This window comes from Crocodylus porosus, unplaced genomic scaffold, assembly GCF_001723895.1.
Source record: "Crocodylus porosus isolate Cpor-Errol unplaced genomic scaffold, CroPor_comp1, whole genome shotgun sequence".
Lineage (NCBI taxonomy): Eukaryota > Metazoa > Chordata > Crocodylia > Crocodylidae > Crocodylus > Crocodylus porosus.
This window is the reverse complement of record NW_017728886.1, coordinates 96332925-96357995: the sequence shown is the minus strand read 5'-3', so window position 1 is coordinate 96357995 and position 25071 is coordinate 96332925. Positions and strand designations below refer to the sequence as shown.

Genomic DNA, 25071 nt, shown 5'->3' with positions numbered 1-25071 from the left:
CCTGCCACCTCCTCCCCACCTCTCTCCCGCAGGGTTTGACCAGGGTGCATGCAAACACTGTGTGTTATGCCATTGGCCTCCATGAAAGAACTGCCACTTGGAGAGGGACAAGTCAGAGAGATTGGTGACACTTAATCCATTAAGAGCTTTGAAATAGATCAATGCTAGTAAAGAAGGAGTATTAAAGTTATTACGAAGAAAAGAAGAACTGCCCAGATATTAAAATAGTTCATTAAAGGTCCTGGTGTGTGTCTCACAAGTAAAACATATATTCAGTACTTCAGTATTCAGCGTCCGCTAACAAGAAAGTGCAGTGGAATATGATAATATTCATATCCACAATTTTCTAGTTTTTTTTTACCACTGAATGTGTCTGTGTGAACAAAGGAAAATAGATAAAGCAAGGGGTCATGCTGGTAAGAAGAGAGAAGTGCTATGAAGATCTACTCTATTAAAATCATTGTATATATGGGCTTGATTACTTAAAGGTAAAGATGACTATAAAACGTGTCTTAGTACTGTAATGCACAGAGCTGTGTCAGAGTAATTTTGAGGGCGAAAGATGTTGGTTAAGATGATATTGTTTGTCTATCATCTGTGTTACATCATCATCATCTGGCTTACTGGATGGTTTTTAATATTTACATTTTTTTAACTTTTCATTTTTACTATTACATCACTTCAGGAGCTTTGCAGTTTATTGGAGGGAGCATGACGGAGTAGACTGGAGATGCATTTTTCTTCCTTTCCTGAATCTCTCTTGGGAATCACTACCTAAGCTCTTTATTTTATTTTATTTTATTTTATTTTACTGTGCTCAAGTATCTTTTTGAGAGACCACAAAATACTGCATTACTTTTCCATGAAATCAGCCTAATTTTCTATAGATAGTTCCCTCTTTTTGTTTGTCATCACCTAAAGGAAAGCTTTTATTTTCTTCATACAACATAGCGGAAGCTGTGCTATTTTCTTTCTAAAGAGTCAGGCTACTAAAGGTTAGATCAGTTTCATAAACAGAAAAGGACACGGGTCAAGATATCACATCCCAAACTCACCATAATATACTGGGTACTTGGTGGGTTGTGGAACTGCTCAATCCTAAAACAATTATAACATGAACCTGCACCCTGAATCCTGTAAATCTGGGAAGTTTCAATTCAGATCCAAACTCAGGACTGTCAGACTTATATCTGCTTATAAAATAACCTTTCATTTCCCTGTTTTTCGTCTTCATCCCGTCCATCATCTTGATAGTAACTTCCTTCCTTTTATCTTGGTGTATTAATCTTCAAAGCCTGAATGTTATTAAATAAGAGATTAAAGATCTTCCAATGTGCCTGAAACTTTTTTTGAGAACATTCTATTTAAAGACTATCATGTTTATAAATATCTTTCATTTTTCTTTTGCCATTTTAATTACTAAAGGACTTTACATAATATACAATCATTGTTTACAACTAGTCACTGGCTCTAGCTGTATTCTACACCTGAAGTCACTCTTGTCTAGGATCCAGTTTTTCCTGAGCGAGTTTCAGTTTCAAATACCTTATTTTCAGCCTCTGCTGTAGTCAAATCACTGAACAGTTGCTTTTAAGCACTGCCTGAATTTTTGGTAATTATTTTAAGAATGCAGAAGATTCATCAACTTAAAGCCAAAAAAAGTGCTTGCTAATGACAACTGTAATTTCTGCTTGTTTCCAGGTTTATATTGTAATTCTTCGGACTAGTACAACATGATGGGAACAGTTATAAGTAAAAGGAGACATTTACCCACTATTGTATTAATCAGTCATGTTGTAGCACCTTCAGTTAGGATGTGGAGAGAACAGTAGATGTGATATACCTTGACTTTAGCAAGACTTCTGATACTTCAGTTTGGGCCCAGCTCTGGTGAGAGACGCATGGGTGTAAGCCTGTTGCGCCCCCATGAGCCAGATTCCTCATGGAACCTCTGGTGGACCTCCAGCCTGACCCAGCATGGAGCCGGGAGGTAAGTGGAGCCCATGGTGGGTGGGCACTAGGTAGAGGGGGCAGCTGAGTAGAGCCAAGGAGGGTCATACCCCACCATGGCTCCTACTTAGCCCAGCCTCCTAGGGAGCAATGCAACCAGAGCATGCAAATGGGTGCACTCTGGGTCTGCTTGCGAGTTAGCATGGGACTAGAGGAAGTCAGGGGGCACTTACCTGTCCCATTCTCCAGCAGGACAGGGAATCCCTGTTCCTGAGAGTGGCGCAGCGCTGGCATTGATTTGCACATGCATGCTGCTGGCAGTGAGTTGCACATGTGCGGGTTTTAAAAGGGCCTGCCAACGGTAAAAAAATTGCAGTTTGGGTGACGCACAGGCGTAAGCCTGTCTTATGAGCTAGGTCCCTGGCGGACCCTCTGGCAGACCCCTGACCTGACCCTCAGCGCGAAGCCAGGAAGTACGTGAGGCCTGTGGTGGGTGGGCAGTAGTTAGAGGGGGGCAGCTGAATGGAGCCAAGGAGGGTCACACCCCACCATGGCTCCTACTTAGCCCAGTCCCTAGGGAGCTTCATGCCTGGAGCTGCACAAACAGGCACACTCTGGGCCTGATGCATGAATTAGCAAGAGAGTTCGTGTGGAAGGGTGAGCAGGAGGGGCTATCAGTGGGCACTCTCACTTCTATGTGCCCTCCAGTATCAGTGCATGGCACACCCTGTGCCTGTGGTGCCCCGAGACAGCAGAAGCCCCAAACACCAAAGGATAATCCTCCGGCACTAGAGCTCAGGTAAAGGTGATGAGGGACCAACCCTACCCCTTCCTGGGTGAGATCCAGGGAAACCCACTGCCATTTGGGAGCCCAGAAGATCAGGGGATCCCACTGCAGACAGCTACTTGAGCCTGTCTGCTAAGCCGCAGCAACAGCAGCTGGCAGGGACCACTGTCAAGTGGCCAGCTGGGTAGCTCGCCCTCCCAAGAGTCCTTGTGACCTTTTCTTTTGTTTTCTCCTCCTCCAGAGAACTATGCACACATATAGACAGATGATCTAGATGTGTATTTCCATAGGATTTCCATAGGACCTCAGCCCGCCGGCTGAAGTGAGGGACGAGTCTTAGACAGAGATCCACACACCCATGTTCTCACCTTCCATGTCTTTGGTGTTTATAGGAGTATGTTCAGTACCTGGATGTGCAGTTCCACCTGGTCGTCATCCACTGTCCTATGACTCTGAGGGCTCCACCACCCCTACACCCTCGCCCAGTCCACCAGTAGTATAAGTGTCCTCAGCTTTGTATTCAGCTGCTGGGTTCCTCCCCAGGGCCTTTACCTCAACAAAAAAAACCCAAAAGGAATCCACGCCTCCTGTCCTAGAGGACTGTTGACCGTCTTTTGGCAATAGACAAAGAAACAAAACATCAGTGTGACTATTCTCTCCTTCCCCTGTTCATGTCCTTATGATCATGCCTCTTGCACCTTCTTTTGGGGTCATCACAGTACCCTCATCTCATTGAGGTCATCATTTATAATTTTGTCTTGTACCCCTTTTAGGGTCATTATGGTACCAGGCTTCACTAGTGCCCCTCTATTAGAGTTGTTACGGTACCTTTTCTCTGTCGGGCTTTGCTGGCTGCTGAGGAGATCTCAGGCAGTTCCTGACCCTGCCACTCCACCGTACCTTCCTCTAGAGCTCCTCCGGGGAGTTCCCTCTCTGCAGGAGCCTCTTGCCATCTCCTACGTGGCTCTCACAGATTCCTTCAGCATTGTTTGGTCTGGCTCCTTTGCTTCCGGTCCTGTGCTCTCCCCTCCTGCCTGCTCTGGGGTCCTCTTTATACTGCAGTTCGAGTTCCCAGCTTCTCTCCTCCAGAAACACCTGGGTATAAAGTGTTTCAGCCAGGTCCTTTGGGGCTGGGGGTCTAGGATTGCTACCTCTAGTTTTGGCATGGGCTGTCTCACTCTCTCACAACCTCATGGGGATAATGACACCCACCCACCTGGTCTCCTACTTAAACAAGCACCTAGGAGGCTGTGTGACCGGGGTCCACCCCACAGACATAGTAATAGGTACGTGCTGCACCCCTAAGCTTCCACGTTTAGATGGACCACCCAGCCTTTGTACCATGCAGGTCTTTACCCAGACTGAGTCTATGGTCCCAGCCTCCACACAGACGGACCCTTTGACTCCGGGTTGCAAGGGCTGCCTGGCATGTCTGCTGGAGACTGGGAGGTTGGGCACTGGCACCCTCACTTGTGGGATGTGCTTGCTGATGGAGACTCTGGAGGGCCAGGTGAGGGAGCTCCATGAGAAGGTGAACAGGCCGCGAGTCATCAGGGAACAGGAGGCAGAGATCAATGCGTACTGCTGGGCTCTGCACCCGTAGAAGGACACCATGGAAACCAAGCAGAAGAATGGGCTTGATCAAGATGCTTCAACTGACGGTGGGTTGAAGTTGGTAACATCAGGCCTGAAGCCATGGGGCACATCAGTTGCTCCACCAATAGTCCAGTACAATAGCTATGCAGCCCTCACATCACCAATGGGTGGGGGCATCCATGGCCTGCACTGCAAACAGGACAGGAACAGCTGCCCCCACCAAGGAAACAACAAAGGGTGATTGTTGTGGGAGATGTCCTGCTGCCATTTGTCATCCAGACCTCCTTGCTCGAGAGGTCTGTTGCCTTCTGGGAGCCAGGATTTGAAATGTTATGGAAAGGATCTCTAAACTGGTCCTTTCTATGGACCACTGTACCCCATGCTCCTTGTTCATGTGGGCACCAATAGCACAGTGAGAAAAAGCCCTGGGAGAATCATGGGTGACTACAAAACCATGGGGGTGAAGCTCAAGGAAGTAGGAGCACAAGTGGGCTTCTCCTCAATCCTCCCATTTGGGGGTCAAGGCCAACGAAGGGAGGAGTGCTTAGAAGAGGTCAGCTGAAAGCTTTGGAGATGGTATCACCATGTAGGCTTCAGATTCCTTAACCTTGATATGAAGTTCTACATGAAAGAGATGGTATTCACCTCACAGGCAGAGGGAGGAAGCTCTTTTCTACGAAAATCGCTGACTTGTGGAGAAGGGTTTTAAACTAAGCATGTCTGGGGAAGAGGGGGGAGGTTCCACTGTTGTACATGAATCCTCTTCCCATGATGACCCAGGAGAAGGCATCAATGTAGCGGACACCCAGGTGAGTCCCTACACTCTAAGATACTTGCATAGTGACAGAAAACCTGAGGTGACCAGAAGGGAACTCAGGTGCCTTTATGGGAACACCAAAAGCATGGGCAACAAATAGGAGGAACTGGCTCCCCTTCTGGTAGATGAGGAAATTGACCTCACTGGGTTGACGGAAACTTAGTGAGATGATAGGTATGATTGGGCAGCGGATATTGAGGGCTACAGACTTTACAGCAAGGATCAAGTTTGGAAGAAGGGAGGAGGGGTGGCCCTTTATGTGAAAGAGTGGTACCCCTCCCCGCAGGTCAGGTTTGATAGTGGGAAGAGGTCCCTCAAGACACTCTGGGTCAAGGTACAAGGGGATTCAGGAGAGGGGCGACCTGATGGTGGGAGTCTACTATAGGCCTCCCAAGAAGAGAAGAATGATCAGGCATTCTCCAGGGAACCGACTGAGGCAGCCAGCACTAAAGACTTGATTGTTATGGGTGACTTCAACTACTCTGACATCTGTTGGGAAGACCATTCGGCCACGTCTGGCAGGTCAGGCAACTTCTTGAGAGCTACTGATGCCACAGGTTCCTGTCACAGGTTGTTGAAGCACCAACTAGTGGTAAAGCCACTCTGGACTTAGTGCTTAACAAAGGGGAGGACATGGTATGGGACTTGAGGATTGGAGGTATCCTGGGCAACTGATCACAATCTGATTAGGTTCACCATCCACTGGAAAGCTAGGATTCCAATTAGTAGAACAGCAGTCCTAGATTTCAGAAGGGCAGACTTTGACAAACTAAGGATGCTTGTTAGAAAGGCCCTCTGAGACCAGGAGAGTTCAGGAGTGATGGTACCTTCTCAGGGCGCAATTCTCACTGCTCAAAAAGAGGCCATTTCCATGTGATCAAAAAGTGGGAAAGGAGCCAAGAGACCCGGTTGGCTCAACAGGGATATTAGAGAACTTTTGAAAAAGGAAAAAATGACACTTACAATCAATAGAAAAAAGGTTCAGCAACCAGAGAAGGGATCGCTCACGTAACCAGGGTCTGCAGGTATGAGCTATGAAAAGCCAAGGCAGGCATGGAGATCAAGCTAGCATCTGAAATAAAGGACAACAAAAAGTCCTTCTACAGATGCATGGGGAGCAAGAAAAAAATAGAGCTCCACTGTGGGACCCCTACTGAATATGGAGGGGAAGCCCACTGTTGATCACCATGAAAAGGCAGAGCTAAATGAATATGTCACATCGGTATTCCAAAAAGCTAACCAGAGCTGTGCACTTGTCCAGAGGCCCATGGAACACAGGGAAGCCAACAGATGACATGAAGCCAGTCCTGAACAGGTGAGGGTCCTCTTAGAACAAGTGGACATTTTCAAGTCTGCTGGGCCAGATGACCTACATCCAAGAGTCCTGAAAGAACTGACTGAACTCATAGCAGGGCCTTTGGCGAAGATACTCAGAAGTCACGGAACTCAGGAGTGGTCCCAGATGAGGAGGGCCAATGTAGTGCCCATCTTTAAGAAAGGGAGGAGGGATGACCCTGCAAACTATAGACTGGTCAGTCTGAATCCAGTCCTAGGAAAAACTTCTGAAAAAATTGTTAAGGAGGCCATCAATCACAAGCTTGTAACTAACAAGGTATTAAGAAACAACCAGCATGGCTTTGTGGTGGGTACATCATGCCTGACAAACCTGGTGTCTTTTTATGACCAGGTAACTAACCAGCTGGATAAGTGACATGAGGTAGACATCATTTACTTAGATTTCAGTAAAGCCTTTGATTCTGTCTCTCATAAAATTCTCTCAGTTAAACTGGAGAATACTGACCTGGACCAACCTACAGTGAGGAGGGTGGATAACTGGCTTAGAGGTCCGCCCTAGAGAGCTGTAACCGATGGGATTGCCTCATCCTGGAGGGCTGTCTCCAGTGGTGTCCCCCAGAGATTGGTGCTTGGACCCGTGCTTTTTAACATATTTATTAATGACTTGGATGAGGGGGTGGAATGCTCTATAATTAAGTTAGTGGATGATACCAAGCTTTGGGGAAATGCGGGCACACCAGAGGGTAGGGTAAGGATCCGGGATGACCATGACATACTGGTTCTATGGGCTGATCAGAATCAGGTGAGATTCAACAGGGAAAAGTGCTGGTTCCTTCATCTGGGTAGGAAGAACCTTCACTACAACTATAGGATAGGCATTAGCCCACTAGCTGGCACAGCATTTGAATGAGACCTGGTGGTCACAATCGACCAGAAGATGAATATGAGGCAACTGTGAGGAAGTTGCCAGCAGGGCAAACAGAACTGTGGTGTGCATCAGCAGATGTGTTGCCAACAAATTCAGGGTGCTTCTCCCTCTCTATTCAGTGTTGTTGAGGCTGCAGCTGGAGTACTGTGCCCAGTTTTGGGCACTGCACTTCAAGAAGGATGTGGATAAACTTGAGAGGGTGCAGAGAAGGTCCACCCACATGATTAAGGCCTGGAGGATAGGCCCTATGAGGAGAGACTTTGGGAGCTGGGCTTGTTCAGTCTGGGTAAGAGGAGGCTGAGAGGTGACTTGATGCCGCTTACAAGTATGTTGGGGAGAACACCAAGATCTGGGAGCAACTCTTCAGGAAGGCACCCCTTGGGAGGACGAGGACCAATGGTCACAAACTAATAGAGGGAAGATTTAGGTTGGACATAAGGAAGAACTTCTCCATAAGGGTAATTAAAACCTGGAACACACTCGAGGCAGAGGTGGTACAGTTACCATCCTTGGAGGTGTTCAAGAGGAGGCTGGATAAGCATCTCGTTGAGCTAGTCTGAGCTCATTAACCCCTTGCCTATGGCAGCAGCTGGACTCAATGATCTTACAGGTCCTTTCTGATCCACTGATTCTTTGATACAATTTTCCCCAACATTCTTGCAAGCAAGCTAAGGAAGTATGGGTTGCATGAATGGACTATAGGGTGGACAGAAAACTAGCTGGCTTATAGAGAAGTAACCAATGGTACAATATCTAGTTAGCAACCAGTATCAAGTGATGTGCCCCAGTGGTTAGTTCTGGAGCCAGTTTTGTTCAATATCTTCATCAATGACTTGGAAGATGGGATGGAGTACAATGTGATATATTTACCAAGTAAAAAGAACATCAGCAAGCTTACAGATGACACCAAGCTGGAGGAAGTAATAGATATACCAGACAGAAGAGCTAGGATTCATAGAAACCTAGACAAATTGGAGGATCGGACCAAAAGAAACCTCATGAGGTTCAAGAAGGACAAACGCAAAGTCCTGCACTTAGGAGAGAACAGTTCCATGCACTGGTCCAGTCTGGGACTGACTGGGTAAGCAGCAGCTCTAGGGGTTACAGTGCACAGTAAGACAGATATGAGCCAACAGTGTGTCCTTGTTGCCAGGAAGGCTAACAGCATACTGGACAGCATTAGTAGGAGCATTGCCAGCAGATAGAGGGAAGTGACCATTTTTTCCTTCTATTCAGCACTGGTGAGGCCACATTGGAGTACTGTGCCCAGTTTTGGGTCCTCCACTGCAGAAAAGATGTAAACAAATTAGAGAGAGTCCAGCAGAAGGCAAAAAATGGTTAGGGAACTTGGGCATATGACTTAAGGACAGGCAGAGGGACCTGGGATTATTTAGTCTGGAGAAAAGAAGAATGAGAGGGGATTTAATAGCAGCCTTCAACTTTCTGAAGGAGGGTTCCAAAAACAAAGGAGCTAGACTGTTCTCACTGGTGGCAGATGACAGAACTAGGAATAATGGTCTGAAATTGCAGCAAAGGAAGTTTAGGGGGAACTTTCTCACTAGGAGGGTAGTAAAACACTGGAACAGACTACCCAGAGAGGTGGTGGAATCTCCATCCTTGGAGGTTTTTAAGACCTGGCTGGACAAAGCCTTGGCTGGGATGATCTAGTTGGGGATGGTCCTGCTTTGAGCAGCGGGTTGGACTAGATGGCCTCCTGAGGTCCCTTCCAACCCTAATTTTCTACGATTCTGATAGGTTTCACACAAGTGCTAGTTTCTGACTAGCATTAGATAACATTGTGGCAGGGTATGCTTTTTCCTATGCAAATAAACCTTATGAAAATGAAAGGGGAGAAAATAGAGAGAGAGGCTGTATATCTATATTGAATAGCTCCAGAATATTCCATAAAAATACAAGCTGACTGTCACTTTTTATGATGTAAAAGAATCAAACAGAACAGGAATCAGTGGAGACATTTAAAACTGAAGTCAAACACTCAGCTGCTCAAATATAGCAGTTGCAGGGCTACTATATGCAAAGCTAATTCAGGGCAGTACAAAATGTGCATATTACAGTGAGTATATATACTCAACTATGAATCTCAATATCTGGAAATGATTCTTGCCAGAATGACATGGCAATTAGAAGCTTTAAAAATACTATATTCTGCAACCTGTTTGCCCTTCAAACTGCTGAACACATATAACAAGATTAACCTTGACTTCTACTCCCCTCACTCAGCATTCCTCAGGAGAGTTATATATTCAGTCTGATCAATAGCAATGGTCAGAGGTGCAACAATTTGCAACAATTATATCAGTAAGTTACTGTCTCTCCAGATAGATTTTTTGGCACGCACAGTGGAATTATTTTTGTTTCTTTGGTATTGATGTTCTTTTTCCTTGATAAATATCCCACATTGAAGAAATTATATACGTAGGAGGAAAAAAAAGAATCACAGTTCTTGTGGCTAAAAAATAATTTTAATGATCTTCAAGCCAAAGCAGTGTTAGCAATCAAAGGTTGCATAACCATATAGAACAGTTCATAATGAAGGAATATACAGGACATTTCCAGAAGTCTGGAATCTAGTTTTGATTTTCATTATCGAAATCTACAGATTTAATAAACTCCAGCTTACGCTGGAAGGGGTTCTAAGCAGTTTGCTTATTACTGTTCTTTAACATTTTCTCTCACTTTCCTGATTTAATCACTGTGTGAGATGACTTCATCATTCTCTGCATGAACCTAATCAAAAATAAAATCTGTAGCTGCACCACATATATTCTATGATGGTTGTTATCAGAATTACTTTTAGTTGTCTGTATGTCTTAGTGCAAAATTAATTCTTATTTTGGAATCCAATATTATTCCATGGTTTAGCCTCTCAGATTTGAAAGGAACAAGAAAGAATTTAGACCATTGCTACTTACAGGTACTTAATAATTCCTTTGATGCATGAAACAATTAGGCAAATTAATCTGCTAAAGCAAAATATACTCTGCTAAAACCAGGGGGAAAATGTCTAGTTATTTTGAAAAACCAAAATAAACATATTATCTCTGTAGACATATCTTTTCTCTATATGTACCTAACAAGAAGATCCCAGATGAAAAGGAGTGCAGGCTTCCCCAGATTGCCCTGCTGATGTCCCAAAAATCACATGTTGAGAGGCCACTTGTAATAGAGGATAATCTCATACCTGTGTCCAGCTAGGCTTCAACGTTTTTGTGACTATTTGTGAGGGAGTCAAATAGAAAGGTGATTTTTGTGATGCATCTCAGCTAACAACTGAACTAAGTCAATAACTCATTTCATAAAGATCAAGCACCTGTCAGATGGTTCTGACAACTTTCAATCACCCTGAATGTGAGTTCATTCAAACATGTGACCTAGATATGAAAAGCTTCAGAAAACCAATATGAATCCCCTGAGCTGTCCAGTTCCTGAATTTGGTTTCTTCTCAAGGATCTCTAAAGGAAACTTTAGAAAATTAGTACTGAAACATTGCAAATAAAGGAATGCAGATGCTGTGACGTCTGTATTACAAAACTGGCTGGGCTCTACCTTTACCTTCTGGTATAGACAGGGTTTAAAAATATTATCCATCATTTGCCAGCCCAAGGACCAAGCGCCCAAAATATACCGCAGTACTGTGTAAAACCATTCCCAACACTTATGTAATTTAAGGGCGCACTATGTGTTCTGTTTCAGGGATACTGACAATTGACTTTTCATTTAAAACATTTCAGAAGAACCTAACATATTTAATTCTCTCTCTCCTCCTGACTTCACCACACTTTCTTCTTTCATTTCCACAATAGACTATGATGCATCTCTTTATGCAGAGTTTTGGAAACTTTCCTTTTCTCTCCTCTACTCTCTAATATAATTGTTGACCTATGCCCTTCCCTATATTTTCTCTCCCTCATGCCTTTTTCCATATTCTTCCCTCACATTTTCCTATGCAGAATAAGCAGAACTACTATCAGGGCCACATAAGGCTTTTCTTAATCAAGCTTTAGAAGATGGCATCATGCAGGCAGCACCACCATAGCAGCTTTGGCAGCTGATAACCTAGTATTTGAAGGAAACTGTTATCCTAGAGGCAACAGATCCATTGTGGGAACAGATTCTTCAGATGGGGTAATCAAGATAAAAGGAAGAGGACAGCTCCCCACCCCTTCTCATTATGATTATCTCCCCACGAAAATAATTTGCTAGCTTGGTATAATTTGTTAGCAGTAACCTTTGCAGTGCACCTTGAGGAAAAAAAGAGATGAGCTCTGGCCACCCCATCTAAGCTACTCCAAAGTTACAGCTATTCTTCCAGTATGCTTCATCTACTGTGTTCTTCTTTAAATTGATGACTAAATAGGTCTTGCTTTTAGCCATTGGTGAGAATGGATACTAGGACATCTAAATTTTGGCCTGGCTTTTCCATCTTAATTTAGCACTATAAGATGGAAATGCACAGAGATCAATGTAGTCACTTGAGTTTCATACTGTCAGCAAGATGATATTGGATATTATTCTGCAGCACACTGGGCACATCTACACAAGATGCGTAACTGCTCAGTAGCAGTTCACTGTATATAACCATGCAAATACAGGTAGCAAATTTCCTTGTGATTAGTTACTGTGCAGTTATGCACATGTAGACGTGACCTGGGAGCAAATTTGTTCCTAGGTCATCCAGCTTTGCCACTAGAGGGGCAGCCTCAGGCTAGCCCCAGGGCCTCTGTAGCAGCCCTTGCCTCAAGACTTTAAAAGCCTGCAGGCATTTGGAGCCCTGGAGCACACCAGCAGGCAGCAGTTCCCTCAGTCTCCAGACCCCCTGTTTCCTGTTCCTGTCTGACATGAGGGGAATAAAAACTGTTGTTCTTTTGAGACGTGTCTGCAGTAAGTGTGGTGCTGGGGTGGTGGGGGGTCATGAGTGGCAGTCCAAATGGGCTATAGTAGAGAGTGCAGGAGGAGGTGGTCAGTCAGGGCCTCTTGTACCTGGTGCCCCGGCCCTCAGTGGTGGGTGTGTGGCTTTCTTGGGGCTGGGGGGGGGAGGGGGTGCTGCTGTTGTTGCCACCTCAGGTGGTTTTCCCACTGCCAGGTAGCCTCCACCCACCACACCTCCTCCAGCCAGGCCTTGCAGAAGAGCTTTCCCTGGGCCCTGCAGATGTTATGCAGCTTGCAGGCTGTGACAATGACCCAGGGGAGGTTATCCTTGGTGAATCCAAGATAGCCAAAGGTGCACTCCACCAGGGCACAGGTCCAGCCCAGGCAGCAGTTACAGTGGGCCTGGTGGGGGTCCAGGTGGCCAGCATAGAGCTGCATGAGCCAAGACAAGAGTGGGTAGGTGGGGTCCCTAATGAGGATAGGCAGCAACACCATGGCACCTAGCTGCAGGTCTGGTACCCCTGGCATGAAGCATCCACTCTCCACCAGACCCAGCACAGTGACATTTCAGAAAACATGGGCATTGTGGGTACTGCCTGGCACTGCCATTGTGGCCACTGCCAGCCAGCTCTCACATGTGTGAAGGCACCTTGGTGGTCCACAATGGCCTGGAGAAGCATGGAGTGAAAGCCTCTCTGGCTGTAGTAGGGCTGGTTCCCATGGTGTGGCCAGATGACAAGGATGTGGGTCCCATCTGGGGCCCCAATACACTGGGGGAATCCCACCATCAGGGGGTCGTGCATGCAGACCTGTATGCTGCTGCATGTCCTGGATGGCCCTGCATACCTGCAGGATGCCCTCCATCATTGTGGCCTTGCCCACATAAAAGATGGCCCACAAGGCAAAGGCTGGTTGGCATGGCCAGGTTGAATAGGGCAAGGGCCAGGTGGGTGTCCATAGGGAGGGACAGCTGCATGGCAGTGTCCTGCCACTCTACGTGCAGGTGGAGCTGCTCCAGGAGGTCCCAGATGGTGGTCCGGGTCATCTGGAATGTTTGCAGCCATTGCTATTCATTCCAGGTCTGCTGTAAAATGTGCAGCCACTCGTTCTGGCTGGCCCGGTGGGCCCAGTGGTGGCAGAGCTGAAGGCCCAGGGGGGCAAGGGAGAGTGGTGGGGTCCAGGAGCCCATCATTGATGTCACTGCTAGGTCTGGCCAGCCAGATGGGGTCCAGGCGGCAGTTCCACAGCAGAGGCAGCTCTGGGATGATGCACTGCAGCTGAGCAGGCAGTAGTGTGCATGGGGTCCAAGAAGGGCCAGATGGTGGTTGTTCCCAAAGGCCAGCAGGGCCAATGTGGTGGCTGGCAGGAGCCTGGAACACTGGTTGTCACAGACAGAGGCAGGGGCTGGAGCAGCCATAGTGTGGGGAGGCAGAGTTAGAGAAGAGGGAGCTGCTGCACGCTTCCCCTGCACTGTACATGCTGCTCCTGGCCAGGGAAGTGGCAGGAAGCAGAGAGCAGGACTGGCTTTTCAAGAGGGCTGGCACCTGCTGGCAGCTGCTGCCAGAGCCTGGAGCTCCCCCTGGTGGTGGCAGGGGCCCATTGCAAGGCTGCAGGAAGTTTGGTGCTAAGAGCAGCAAATCTGCTGCCTTGTCCCTGCATTTGTAGACATCTGCCCAGGAGCATTTACTGCCAAGTAGTTTGCATGTGTAGACATGCCCACGGGGTGTGTCTACATATGTATTAGATCCAGGAGCAGTTTTCTCGCTAGTAAAGTACTCATGAGTCAGTGCCCCTAGGCAGGCATCCACACATGCAGAGAAGTGGCAGCTGATTTGCTGCTAATGGCAGCAAACTGCTCCCACTTCCTGAGGCCCTGCAATGGGTCCCTGCCACCACTAGGGGGGAGTTCCAGGCTTCCCCTGGGTGCTAGTCCAGGGACTGGCAGAGAGCACTGGGTCCAGGACAGCTGTCTCCTGGAAGACAGTGCTGGACACTGCACCCTGCCACAGAGGGCTGCCTGCTGCCAGGATGGGGACAATGTCCTCCTGTCTTGTCAGCAGGGAGGTCCTGGTCTTGGTTCTCTGAGCAGGGCCAGGGGACTTGGAAAGAGCTGCAGGGGAGGGGCAAGTCCCATCCCCCTATTCCAATTTTCCGGTGGGGCAGTTAGCTAGCTAGGTGCTCCATCAGCAGATTGGGGAAGGGAAATGGGACCTATCCCAGCCCTACAGCTCTCTCCAAGCCCTGTGCCTCAATCACCTCATTGGGGCATGGGACTGGGACCTGCCCATGACTGACACAGTTCCCAGCCCACACTCCGCAATGGCAGGGCAGGAGCTGGAGAGCCTATTCCCCACTCAGCTCCATGATCATAATGTTGGGTAGAGAACAAGCTCCCCAGCCTGTCCCCAATACAGCTCCTCAATTGTGCAGTTGGGTTCCCTAGCCCCTGCCAGCAGGAAGTGCCCAGCACCAGCTCTAGAGTTGCAGGGCTCAGGCTGGGAGATAAAGGTCTCTCAGTGCTGACCCTGTGGTCATGGCGCTGGAGCTGGCACTAGGAGATAAGGTTCTCCCAGCCTCTGATCCCTGATTGCTTGGAGCTCCCTGTTGCCAGGGCAGGGGGACATAGTCCCTTGCACAGCCACCAGTGATGGAGCCCACCCTGACAGCAGGCAGCTCCAGAGGCAAGGAGCAAATTCCTGTCCCCTGGTGGCTGGCTGACCAGGAGCAGATGTGCTCCTTGTCAGATGTCTACATGAGCACTACTGTGCAGTAAGTAATTACAAATAAATTTGCTACTTGTATTTGCAGGTAGCTAATGTACTCATGATTAGTGAGGTTTACTGCACAGTAAGCATGTGCATGTGTACTCGCACACGCTTACTGCATAGTTTCATGTTGACAGACCCACTGTGTTTATTTGGCTGAATGTCAAAAGCATCAGTCATGTTCCATTTCCTGCCACATAGTTATACTGACAACCTTTTTATTCTATTTCACTGACACCTCAGAGCAGAAGAATTAAAAAAAAAATCACAGAAAAGCCCTGAGGCTTCTATTTGACTCCAATATTAGCTTTAATTTGATTCAAGCCAAACTACACTTTATAATGGCATTCGAATTCAGATAAATTCACAAAACAAATTAGCATAAGAACAAAGCAAATTAAAAGATTGTATTCTTTAAAAAGTCCCATTTGCTCTACAGCTGATTGCTTTTCCTCTTCAGAAATCTGAGCACCCTCCCTCCCAAACCTTTATCTTGGTCCCTAAGCAATATGTGATCTAATGTTTAAAGGACCTTCTTTATATCAGCCTTTTCAGAATATTAGGTTATGAATGATACAAACAAATAGAGGTCACACCCTCCCCTTTGGACCATGTGGTGGGAGCAGCAGCCAGGACTTTTTTTTAAGTCCCTGAAACAGGTAAGAATTCTCTTCCCTTCCCCTGTTTGCTCAGCTGTACATCCCCTTCCCTCCCTCTTCTGCCTGCTGCTGTCCCCAGTGTCCCTGGCTGAGCTGGGGGTGGTGAAGCCATGGACAGGCTTAATGATGGGGACCCCACTCACCACTGCTGCTGCCTGTGTTTGCAACCAGTTCCTCATGCAGCGCAGATGAAGTGAGGCAGGTGTAGCTCTGGAGCGCTCCCTGTGCTTGGCTCATCTAGGAATAGTAGCAGTGGCGAGCAGGGGACTAGAGGAATGGGAGGGGAGGGATGTAACACTAAGCATGGAGAAAAAGGGAGAGGGCAATGACAGTGTGGGCACAGTGGAATTCTTACATGATTTGGGGACTTAAAAAATCCACGGCTTTTGCTTCTGCAGCAGAGTCTGTCTTCTCTAGAGTTGTGGGAGTAACAGCCAGGAGTGGGGGTGTAGCCACCCCTGCAGTACAAGTCACTGCTCTTGTATCCCCTTTACAAAATCCTGGATCTATCCATGGGTACCTACAAGAAACTTGCATACAGGTTCCCTTTTTTGGCTATATCCTTTCACTCAGGTTATGACTATGTTACATTTTTGCACAGAATTCACCATGGTCTGAATTTGCCTATTCACTTTGCTCCAAACAATTGTGTGCAAGTACATCCTTATAAAATATATTCACATGACTCAAAGACATTGAGAGTATATTCACTTTAGGTCATTTGTGAGTTCTGACAGAACTTACATAGGAAAAGAACAGGTTCATAGGAACCGGAAAGCTCAATTATCCCACGTTGTTGCATCGGAAGGATTGTGTGGGCTCTATTCATTATCAGATCCAGGTGAGGAGAAGGCTTGGTGGTTGCTATAAAGGACTGAGTTCATATCCAGAAGTGAGGAGGATAGAGCTGCCTCCATGGAGAAGAGGTCTTAGTTTTCCTTCTGAACTGTGAATGAGGATGTGAGTATGCATGCTGATAGGTGCTCACTCTTCCTGGTAAAGGGTATCATGAGGAAGTGACAAGAGTGAAGTTGTCTCCAGTAATGTTTGGCCTTTGAAACATGAGCAAGACTTGAGGGAGGCAGTCCAGTAAGTCAGGGTTTTAGGAAAGAATGGAGAAGGGGTGTGACAGGTTGCCCTCCCTGGTGTGATCTTCCTGGTCATCTATGCCTTACGTGGGGCACCCTTGGGGCCTGCTCTGTAATTCTTCAGTTCTGTCTTAACCTCGCCTGCCACATCTTGATGGAATATTAATTTTTTTTTGAGTGGGAGACTGCCTAGTATGGCTTGACCACTGTTTTCTCTGGCTAGGCCTCCCCATCTGAACCCATTAAACAGGGTTTGACTCTGAGGCTCTAGCTTTTCCTGCTCCCTTGTGGAGCTCGGTACTCCCCAGCCCAGAGGCATGGGAGCCAGACCCACAACCAGTGGGCTGTGGGTCCAAAACCCAGGCGCAACACAACCCGCCTCCATCAGTCCAAACAAAAAAACCCACAAAAGACAAAACACAACTGCACCCCGGTGCTCCAGTCCTCACCCAGCCCCTTTAAAACAGTCCTTCAAATACCAGGGTTCATGTCCCCCAAAAGCTGCACCCTCACTGGCACTGGCGTCTGCTCCAAAGAACTACACCCTCACTGGTGCCAGGGTCTGTGCCCCCCAAAGGCTGTGCCCTCACTGGCACTGGGGTCTGTGCCCCCAAAACTGCGCCCTCACTGGTGCCAGGGTACCCACTCTGTAGAGGGTCCCGAAAATGAGGTCTTCTCCATCCCCTAATAGCCTCTCCCAAACCACCAGTCTTATTCAATAATCACAAAAAATAATAATCATAACTGTACATGCTCAATCAACGCAGTGGATCAGCTTACATGAACTCTCTTCAAGTCTTGGCTCTATACCGCTGGCTACAGTCCTGGTTGTGGATGCACTCGTCATCTCGCAGGGGCTTCCATAGCTTCCGTAGCTTCCCCCTTTCTGCCATGGACTGCTGCCCAAAGTCCTGGAGCTCTCAGGGGAACTGCTTTCCCTTCGGCTGCTGACCTCCCTACTGCCGTTCAACCCACAGTTTTTATAGTTCTGCCTCTTTCGGTCAGCTGACTAGCTGCCCCAGTTCAGCAATTAACCCCTTCCTCACCAGCCCTCCATGCCCAGAAGGTACTGGCCTTATAGGGGTGCACTTTCTTCTTTGTGACAGGGTTAGGGTTCCCTGTCACAAGGGGGAATATAGGCTACCCTCAAAGTGAGTGCAGGGCAGCTGATGTAGCTTAAGTTGCATTTGGTTTCTGGGTTCTGCTGGAAGATCCAAGGAAAAGTGTTGCAGCTCTGAAAGAAAAGTGGAACCAAAGAGAAGCTCTGGAGGGAGGGGAAATCCAGTAGAAACAATGTTGACACTGTGGGTGTGGGACATAGATGCCTTAAAAAACTGGAGTTTCTGACTCATGTGGCTGGAGACCAGCAGTAGTGGTCTCACCGATTCTCCTGAAAATCTGGATATAATATCCCAAATGAAATCATCTAAGTATTTCATATTTGATTTCTATACCATGTGCATTAGTCATAGTCCAGTGTGCTACCAGTTATATGTCTCTTGCTCTTTGCAATAACAAGTTTGCACTGCATACCTGAAGTATGACACAAGTATACAGCTTCCAACAACACTGTTTCCCAATCAAAAACAAGATAGCCAATAAGCATTATAACTACAGACAACACTGGCATTACAATCTCACATGCTTTTTATATTTTCTGAAAATGTCTAATAAAAAAAATTATAAAGTGAAATGCTACCTATAACTTTTCCAAGGAAGAGTGCCTTCAGGGAGTTGAACTGAACGTCAGATGCTGTCGGCAAGTTGTAACTTGCTGGAGGATAGTGATCAAGCTGGGGAGAAACAAGAACAAGATGAGACTTTGAGGATTATGTCCTGTTACACTGTGGATGAATTAGGTTTTCTTTAATGAGACTACACCACCATTTAGATCTCTGTCACTAGATGTTCTAATTTCATTGGTGATAAGAATGAGAACCAAGGCCAAAGCACTGTTTTGCAGATCCACAGCATACAGTTAGTAACCTCTACTCCACTAGACAAAGAGCAAACCATGTCTTAGAAAAATCTCTTCCCTATGTTCATGTACTGGAGTAGGAATCATCAACATAATTCCCACTGATCTATGTACAAAGACAGTCTCATTTGCACTATAAATCTGATCCCTCAGATTTCTGGTTACTAGGTTTCAAATTCCCCAGATCCCCTGTTTCCTCCTGGTTTTGGGTCTGAGTTTTATCTGAATCTGGAAGAGACCTACTTCCTAAAATGTCCCACAATGAAGGAAATCCTACAAAAACAGTATATTTTGTAAATTTACACTATTTATCTTTAAAAAAATCTCACTAAACATCCACTATCATGTAACATCCAATATTTGGGGAAGAAATCTCACTAAAACCAGAGGACCACTGGAAACTGATGCCTAGACCTGGCACAGACTTCAGTATGAACAGGCACATCTACATCTACATGAGACACTAAAGGTACAGTAGATTAATTCTACTGCATATTAGCATAGCAGACAAAACATGAGCTAACGTGCAGTGGAATTAGCGGTAATTACATTAGTAAATGTGCAGGCACACCCAACATAATTATAGATTTAATCCAGATCCAAACACTGATTCCTTGGTTCATCTCTGGCATCCCTAGTTTTATTCCAGACCTAGAGAATGCAAGAATAGGACTCTGATCCATAAACATCTAGAGCTGATGCATTTCAATAATGTGGTATTTCAAAACTGTTTTTTAGTGTTTTAATTCAAAGCTTGAATCTGGATCATAATACTGAGCTATTGGCTATTACTAAGGCTAGATGTACATTCTTTGCAAGAAAGGAAGTAGTTAGGAATTTTAAATTGGTGCATGTATTGCTTAATTCATTCACCTCCATCCTTAGGAAATTTATAAATTATTGAGATATAGATATGTTTCAACCAATCCAACTCTTCCAAATTTCAAATATTTATTATTTTCCAGTGCTTTTTTCCTGTTAAATGTATGTCATTCAATACCTTGATGATATATTATTAAATATACTCGTTAAGAATTACTGGGTATTTAAGAAGAAGCTGATTTAATGAAACAGTAGGAGCCCCAGTTTTTTCATTTCTTATTTTTGTAGTTGTGTAACTTCAACATTATGTAAGTGTGAAATTTCTCATGTAATTGACTTGATTTCTTGCAAAGAAAAATGGGAGCACAGAGAGAGAGAGAGAAAACAAATTGGCTATACTTTGTCCACAATACCATGCCATCACTCAAAACACCTCAGTACAGTTTTGATGTTCAGTACAGTTTTGATGTTCACATCCAATGGAGGTGAATGGGAAGAATGTTTATATCCTTGCTATTGTTATTTGTTTTCTTGATTTGACACATGGGTTAAAGAGGTCAACATTGCAATCATTTCCTTTGTTTTCACTGAACTGAAACAAAGGTAAAATCTGTTTTTTAAGACAAGTGTTTAGAACATGTAGAATACTGTGAAATGATAGAAATAATATAGAAACAATTGTGGAGCAATTGTAAAGGTATGGGCTTACAGTTCTTCAAGGCCACATATTTTTTTTTTCCTGCTTCTGATAGTCTGACAGTATTTTCTGGAGGATTGCTCTGTGTGTTTTAATGATGCTTTAATTTTTGTCTTTTAAGAATTGATCTCAGTTCTCAGAACTCAAGGTGTGTGTGTTGGGGGGGAAAGGGGTCAGGGTCTCTCCTCTTTTTAAGTCCTCAGAACCTTTTACAGAGTCTTAGAAGGACAGGTATGAATTACCCTTGGTCCCTAAAAGATTCAAGCATTTAGGGAGCACAATTATGCCACACATGTAAGTAAAGGTACTGTCAAAGAACTAGTAACTGGTAAGTAACTCCTTCCTTTTGCTTAGAGGAACTGTCCCACAGGTTATCTGAGACCAGAAACCCTTGAGCTTATTAGACAGAGTATACCTTTGTGATGTTAACAACCCTATCAAATGCCAATGTTGAGAAGTAATCTTTTACCACTTTATTGTGGCATAACTTTACTACCCATTAACTGTTTAAAGCTAGTCATATATGTACATTTGAGTTACCATTGTCTGAGCTACACATCAATTCTAGCGATAAAGTTCAACCATATTACAATTATCTATATGGAAAAAATATAGCAGTATTCCCTTCCTTTTAGTAATTGTTATCATTTCATGTAACTCAGAAAAGGCTGAACAGAATTTCTCAACTTGGTACAACAGGAAAAGGTTCACCTTTTTGTTGTATTCAGGTAATGTATATTTTCAGTCCAATAAGAGAGAATATGTTTCCAGTGTTGTAAATGCTAAGGGGCAAATAATTCTGGGTCACAGCCTTAACCACAGCTTGTGCTACCATGTCCATACTACAATTAGACACTTGATATCAGTTTCATGGAAAAAAGGAAAGTAAGCATCATATGCATTAATATTAATCTGATTTATGTGTACATCAAGCGAGAAAAACAGACCTCTCATTTCAGACTAATGGTAATGGCTTAAATCAGGGTTAGGAAGTCAAAGCAATGCTTCACTCACTGTTGTCATCATCAATGCCATTATGGTTATTGACCCAAATTATAGACTTTAAAGAGACACATCAGAAACAGATTTTTGAAATAATTACTCCCAACCCTCACAACTGTTTTTACACTAGTCTAGCTCCATTTATTTCAAGATAATTACTTCTGATTCATTCTGGGGTGGGAGGAGAATCATGCTTTTCTATGTGTTAAAGCAGAATAGAATTCACTTTCATGATTCTTTTAGTCGTGCTGCTATAAATCAAGAATAACAATGCCGAAGTCAAATCAGTTTCCCTGGGAAGATAATGATGGACTTCTTACTTTATTCTGATAACCACTAATGTTTCTCTTGTACTCTGTCTTTTCTGGCAGCCATTGGGCATGGTAATTATTTTTCTTTTACTGTGACACAGAATCCAAGCTGTGACATCTACAGTTTGAAACCACCAAGTCACTGATTAGTTCACAGAATCACAGAGAAGTAGGGCTGGAAAGGACCTCCAGAGGTCATCTAGTCCAACCCCCTGCCTGAGAGAGGATCATCCCCATCCAAACCATCCCATACAATCCATTATCTAAACTCTACATAAGAGTAATGTCAATCCTGACACAACACACATATAACACCCTAACCTGCCATAAGTAAAGCATGGCAGCCAATGTTCTGCTTCTATAAAGGTTGTCAATATATGCTCAAGAGATCCTAGGTAGAGGGCCATGCCCCCTGCTACAGAGGAAGGCAACCCCCCCCCCCCCCCCCCCCCCACCAATCTGTACCAATCTGACATTGGGGTTTTAAATGGCTTTGGCTTCTTGACCCCAAATATGGAGATCAGTCTGACTGGAGAGGCAAGACGCTAGCTAGGTACCTCTGACTGGTCCCAGCAGGAGCATTGGCATACCCCAGACAAAATCCCCAGCCTTGGTTGTAGCCATCACCTAAAGGCTCTGAAGGAGGCTTAAAAACTCCTTGACACATGTAGTAGAAAGGGGGCAAACAGAAACCTGGGAAATAGCCATAGTAGAACATAAAGCAAAGCCATACCTAGATCATCCCTGACCAATGATTTCTTGAATACCTCCAGTGATGGAGACTGTGTACACAACTTCCCTGGGTGTCTTCCATTGCCTCACTATTTTAACAGTGAAGAAGTTTTTCCTGATATCCAATTTAAACGTGCTTTGCTGCAACATCAGTCCATTGGTCCATGCCCTCCTTTTTGCAGCAAGAGAGAAAAGGTACTTTGCCTTTTCTTTATGGCAGCTCTGTGGGATGTATTTGAAAACTGCTATCATGTCCCTTCTTAAGAACCTTTTCCACAAGTTGAACATTCCTAACTCCTTCAGCTTCCCTGCGTGTGACTTGCTTTCAAAGTCCTTTATCAATACCGTTGCCCTCCTCAGGAACCTCTCTAACTTTTCCATGTCCTTTTTAAAATGTGGAGCCCAGAACTCTACACAATACTCAAGATGAGGCCTAACCAGTGCTGAGTAGAGAGGCACTATCACCTCCTGTCTTGCACCTAATGTTTTTATGGATGCATCCCAAAACCACATTCACCTTTTGCCTCATATTGCAGTCACATATTGAATCTGTGATCTACCAAGACTCCCAAATCCTTTTCCATAATGCTGCCAAGGAGTCAGGTGTTATATTTGTGTTTTTAATTATTTTTTCCAAAGTGTAGCACCTTGTATTTGTTACATTGAATGTTATCTCTAGCCCAGCTTTCCAGCTTTCCAGTCTGTCCAGATCCTTCTGAATTGTGCTCACATTCTCCAGTCCTTCCCAGTTTTGTGTCATCTGCAATCCTGCACAATAAACTTTCTATGACAGCATCCAAATAATTAATAAACATGTTGAACAGCACTGGGCCCAGGACAGACCTCTGTTGGACTTCACTAGAAACCTCCTGTTTTTCTGACCTGTTAATAATTACCCTTTGCTTGTGGCTATCTATCACCATGTAGTAGTTTTGTCCAGCTAACATTTCTACAATTTGTTCATGAGAAGGCTGTGTGGGACTTTGTCAAAAGCCTTGCTGAAGTCCTGAGACATTAGATCTGTAGCATTTCTTTCATCCACCCAAGTAGTTACTTTGTTAAAGAACGGGATCAAGTTTGCTCAACACTATTTGTTTTACATGAATCCATGCTGACTGCTTGTTACCAACTTTTCCTCCTCCAGAAGCTTGCAAATGGCCTTCCTTAGGATATGTTCTAGCAACTCCCTAGATATTGAGGTGAGGCTAACTGGTCTGCAGTTCCCTGGGTCCTCCTTTTTGCCTTTTTTACAGATGGGCACTATGTTGCCCCTTTTGTAGTACTCTGGTACCTGGTCCATCTCCCACAACTTCATGGAGATCACTGCCAAGGGCTCTCCGATCTGGGATGAGGTTTATTGAGCCCTGCTGACTTGAATTTATTCAGACCTATCAAAAGGTCCCTGATCATCTGTTTTGTTATATCAGCCCTCAGATTTGCACCTTTCTTATCCAGGTTATCCTTATCAGGTGTCTGGCTTCAGCTTAATTTTTTAGTGAAGACTGAGGCAAAGTAGTGTTGCATAGATCCATCTTCTTTACATAGTTTGCAGATGACACCAAGTTATGAGGAAGCATGGTCATGCTTGACGATAGGCTACAGGTGGATATAGATAAGCTAGCAAATTAGGCGGATCGGAATCTGATGAAGTTCAATGTAGGGACATGTAAAGTGCTCCACCACAGGACGCAACCCCCAACATACCTACAGGCTTGGTGGCACCAAACTAACTAGCACCATGAATGAAAGGGACCTGGGGGTAATAATAGACCACAGTATAAATATGAGCCAGCAGGACAAATAATACTCCGGCATGCATCAATCGATGCATCTCCAGCAAAACCAAGGAAGTGATTCTTCTGCTGTACTCAGCACTGATGAGGCCACAGCTGGAGTACTATGTCCAGTTCTGGGCACCACACTTTAAAAAGGTTGTGGACAAGCTTGAGAGAGTCTGAAGAAGAGCCACCCATATGATCAAAGTCTTACACGACAAGGCATATGAGGAAAGGCTGAGGGATCTGGGACACTTCAGCCTGAGAAAAGAAGGCAGAGAGGGGACCTGGTAGTAGCTTACCACTACACTAGGGGAGTACATCAAGGGCTTGGTGAGCAACTGTTCACCAGGGCACCTAAGGGGAAAACTAGGAGTAATGGCCACAAACTCCTGGATGACCGATTCAGGCTCAACATCAGGAAAAACTTCTTCACAGTCAGGGTGTCCACACTGTGGAATAAATGCCCTCCAGAGGTGGTACAATCACCTACCCTGGAAATCTTCAAGAGGAGACTAGACAGTCACTTTGCTGGGATCACCTGACCCCAGTTACCTTTCCTGCTTGATACAGGGAGTTGGACCTGATGATCTTCCAAGGTCCCTTCCAGCCTTACAATTTATGAGTCTATTAATTTCTTGATCCACACTACCTGGCTCCTGTTTCATTAAGGTGTGTCCATCCCCACAGATGTGCCACTCAGATTTAAGGTGTTAATGCAAACTAGCTCTAAGCCAATTAACATTTGTGATGTGTAACAAGGCCCTGGGATTGCAGCACTTTGTTTTGGGAGGCACAGCTCCCTGACATGAGAGGAGACAAGCTGAGGATCTCCTCTGTCAAAGCCTTACTGGAGGGAGAGATGGAGCAGGGATTTTGAACCAGAGTTGCTCAGGAGCATGGTCCCCAGAGGCAAAGAGCAAATCAGTGCTGACCAGGGTTTGAATTGCACTTTGACTCTTGCGGGGGTCTGCAAAA

At 45.3% G+C, this 25071-nt stretch overlaps 1 protein-coding gene across 1 annotated transcript in view; it reads right to left on the bottom strand.

The window, feature by feature from the left end:
* CNTNAP2 (contactin associated protein-like 2) overlaps positions 1–25071 on the bottom strand; it is a 1403431-nt gene that overhangs the window by 84625 nt on the left and 1293735 nt on the right. Inside the window, exon 22 of the mRNA XM_019535795.1 lies at positions 18476–18569. Coding sequence (XP_019391340.1) covers positions 18476–18569 — 94 coding nt within the window. The remainder of the gene's footprint in view (positions 1–18475; positions 18570–25071) is intronic.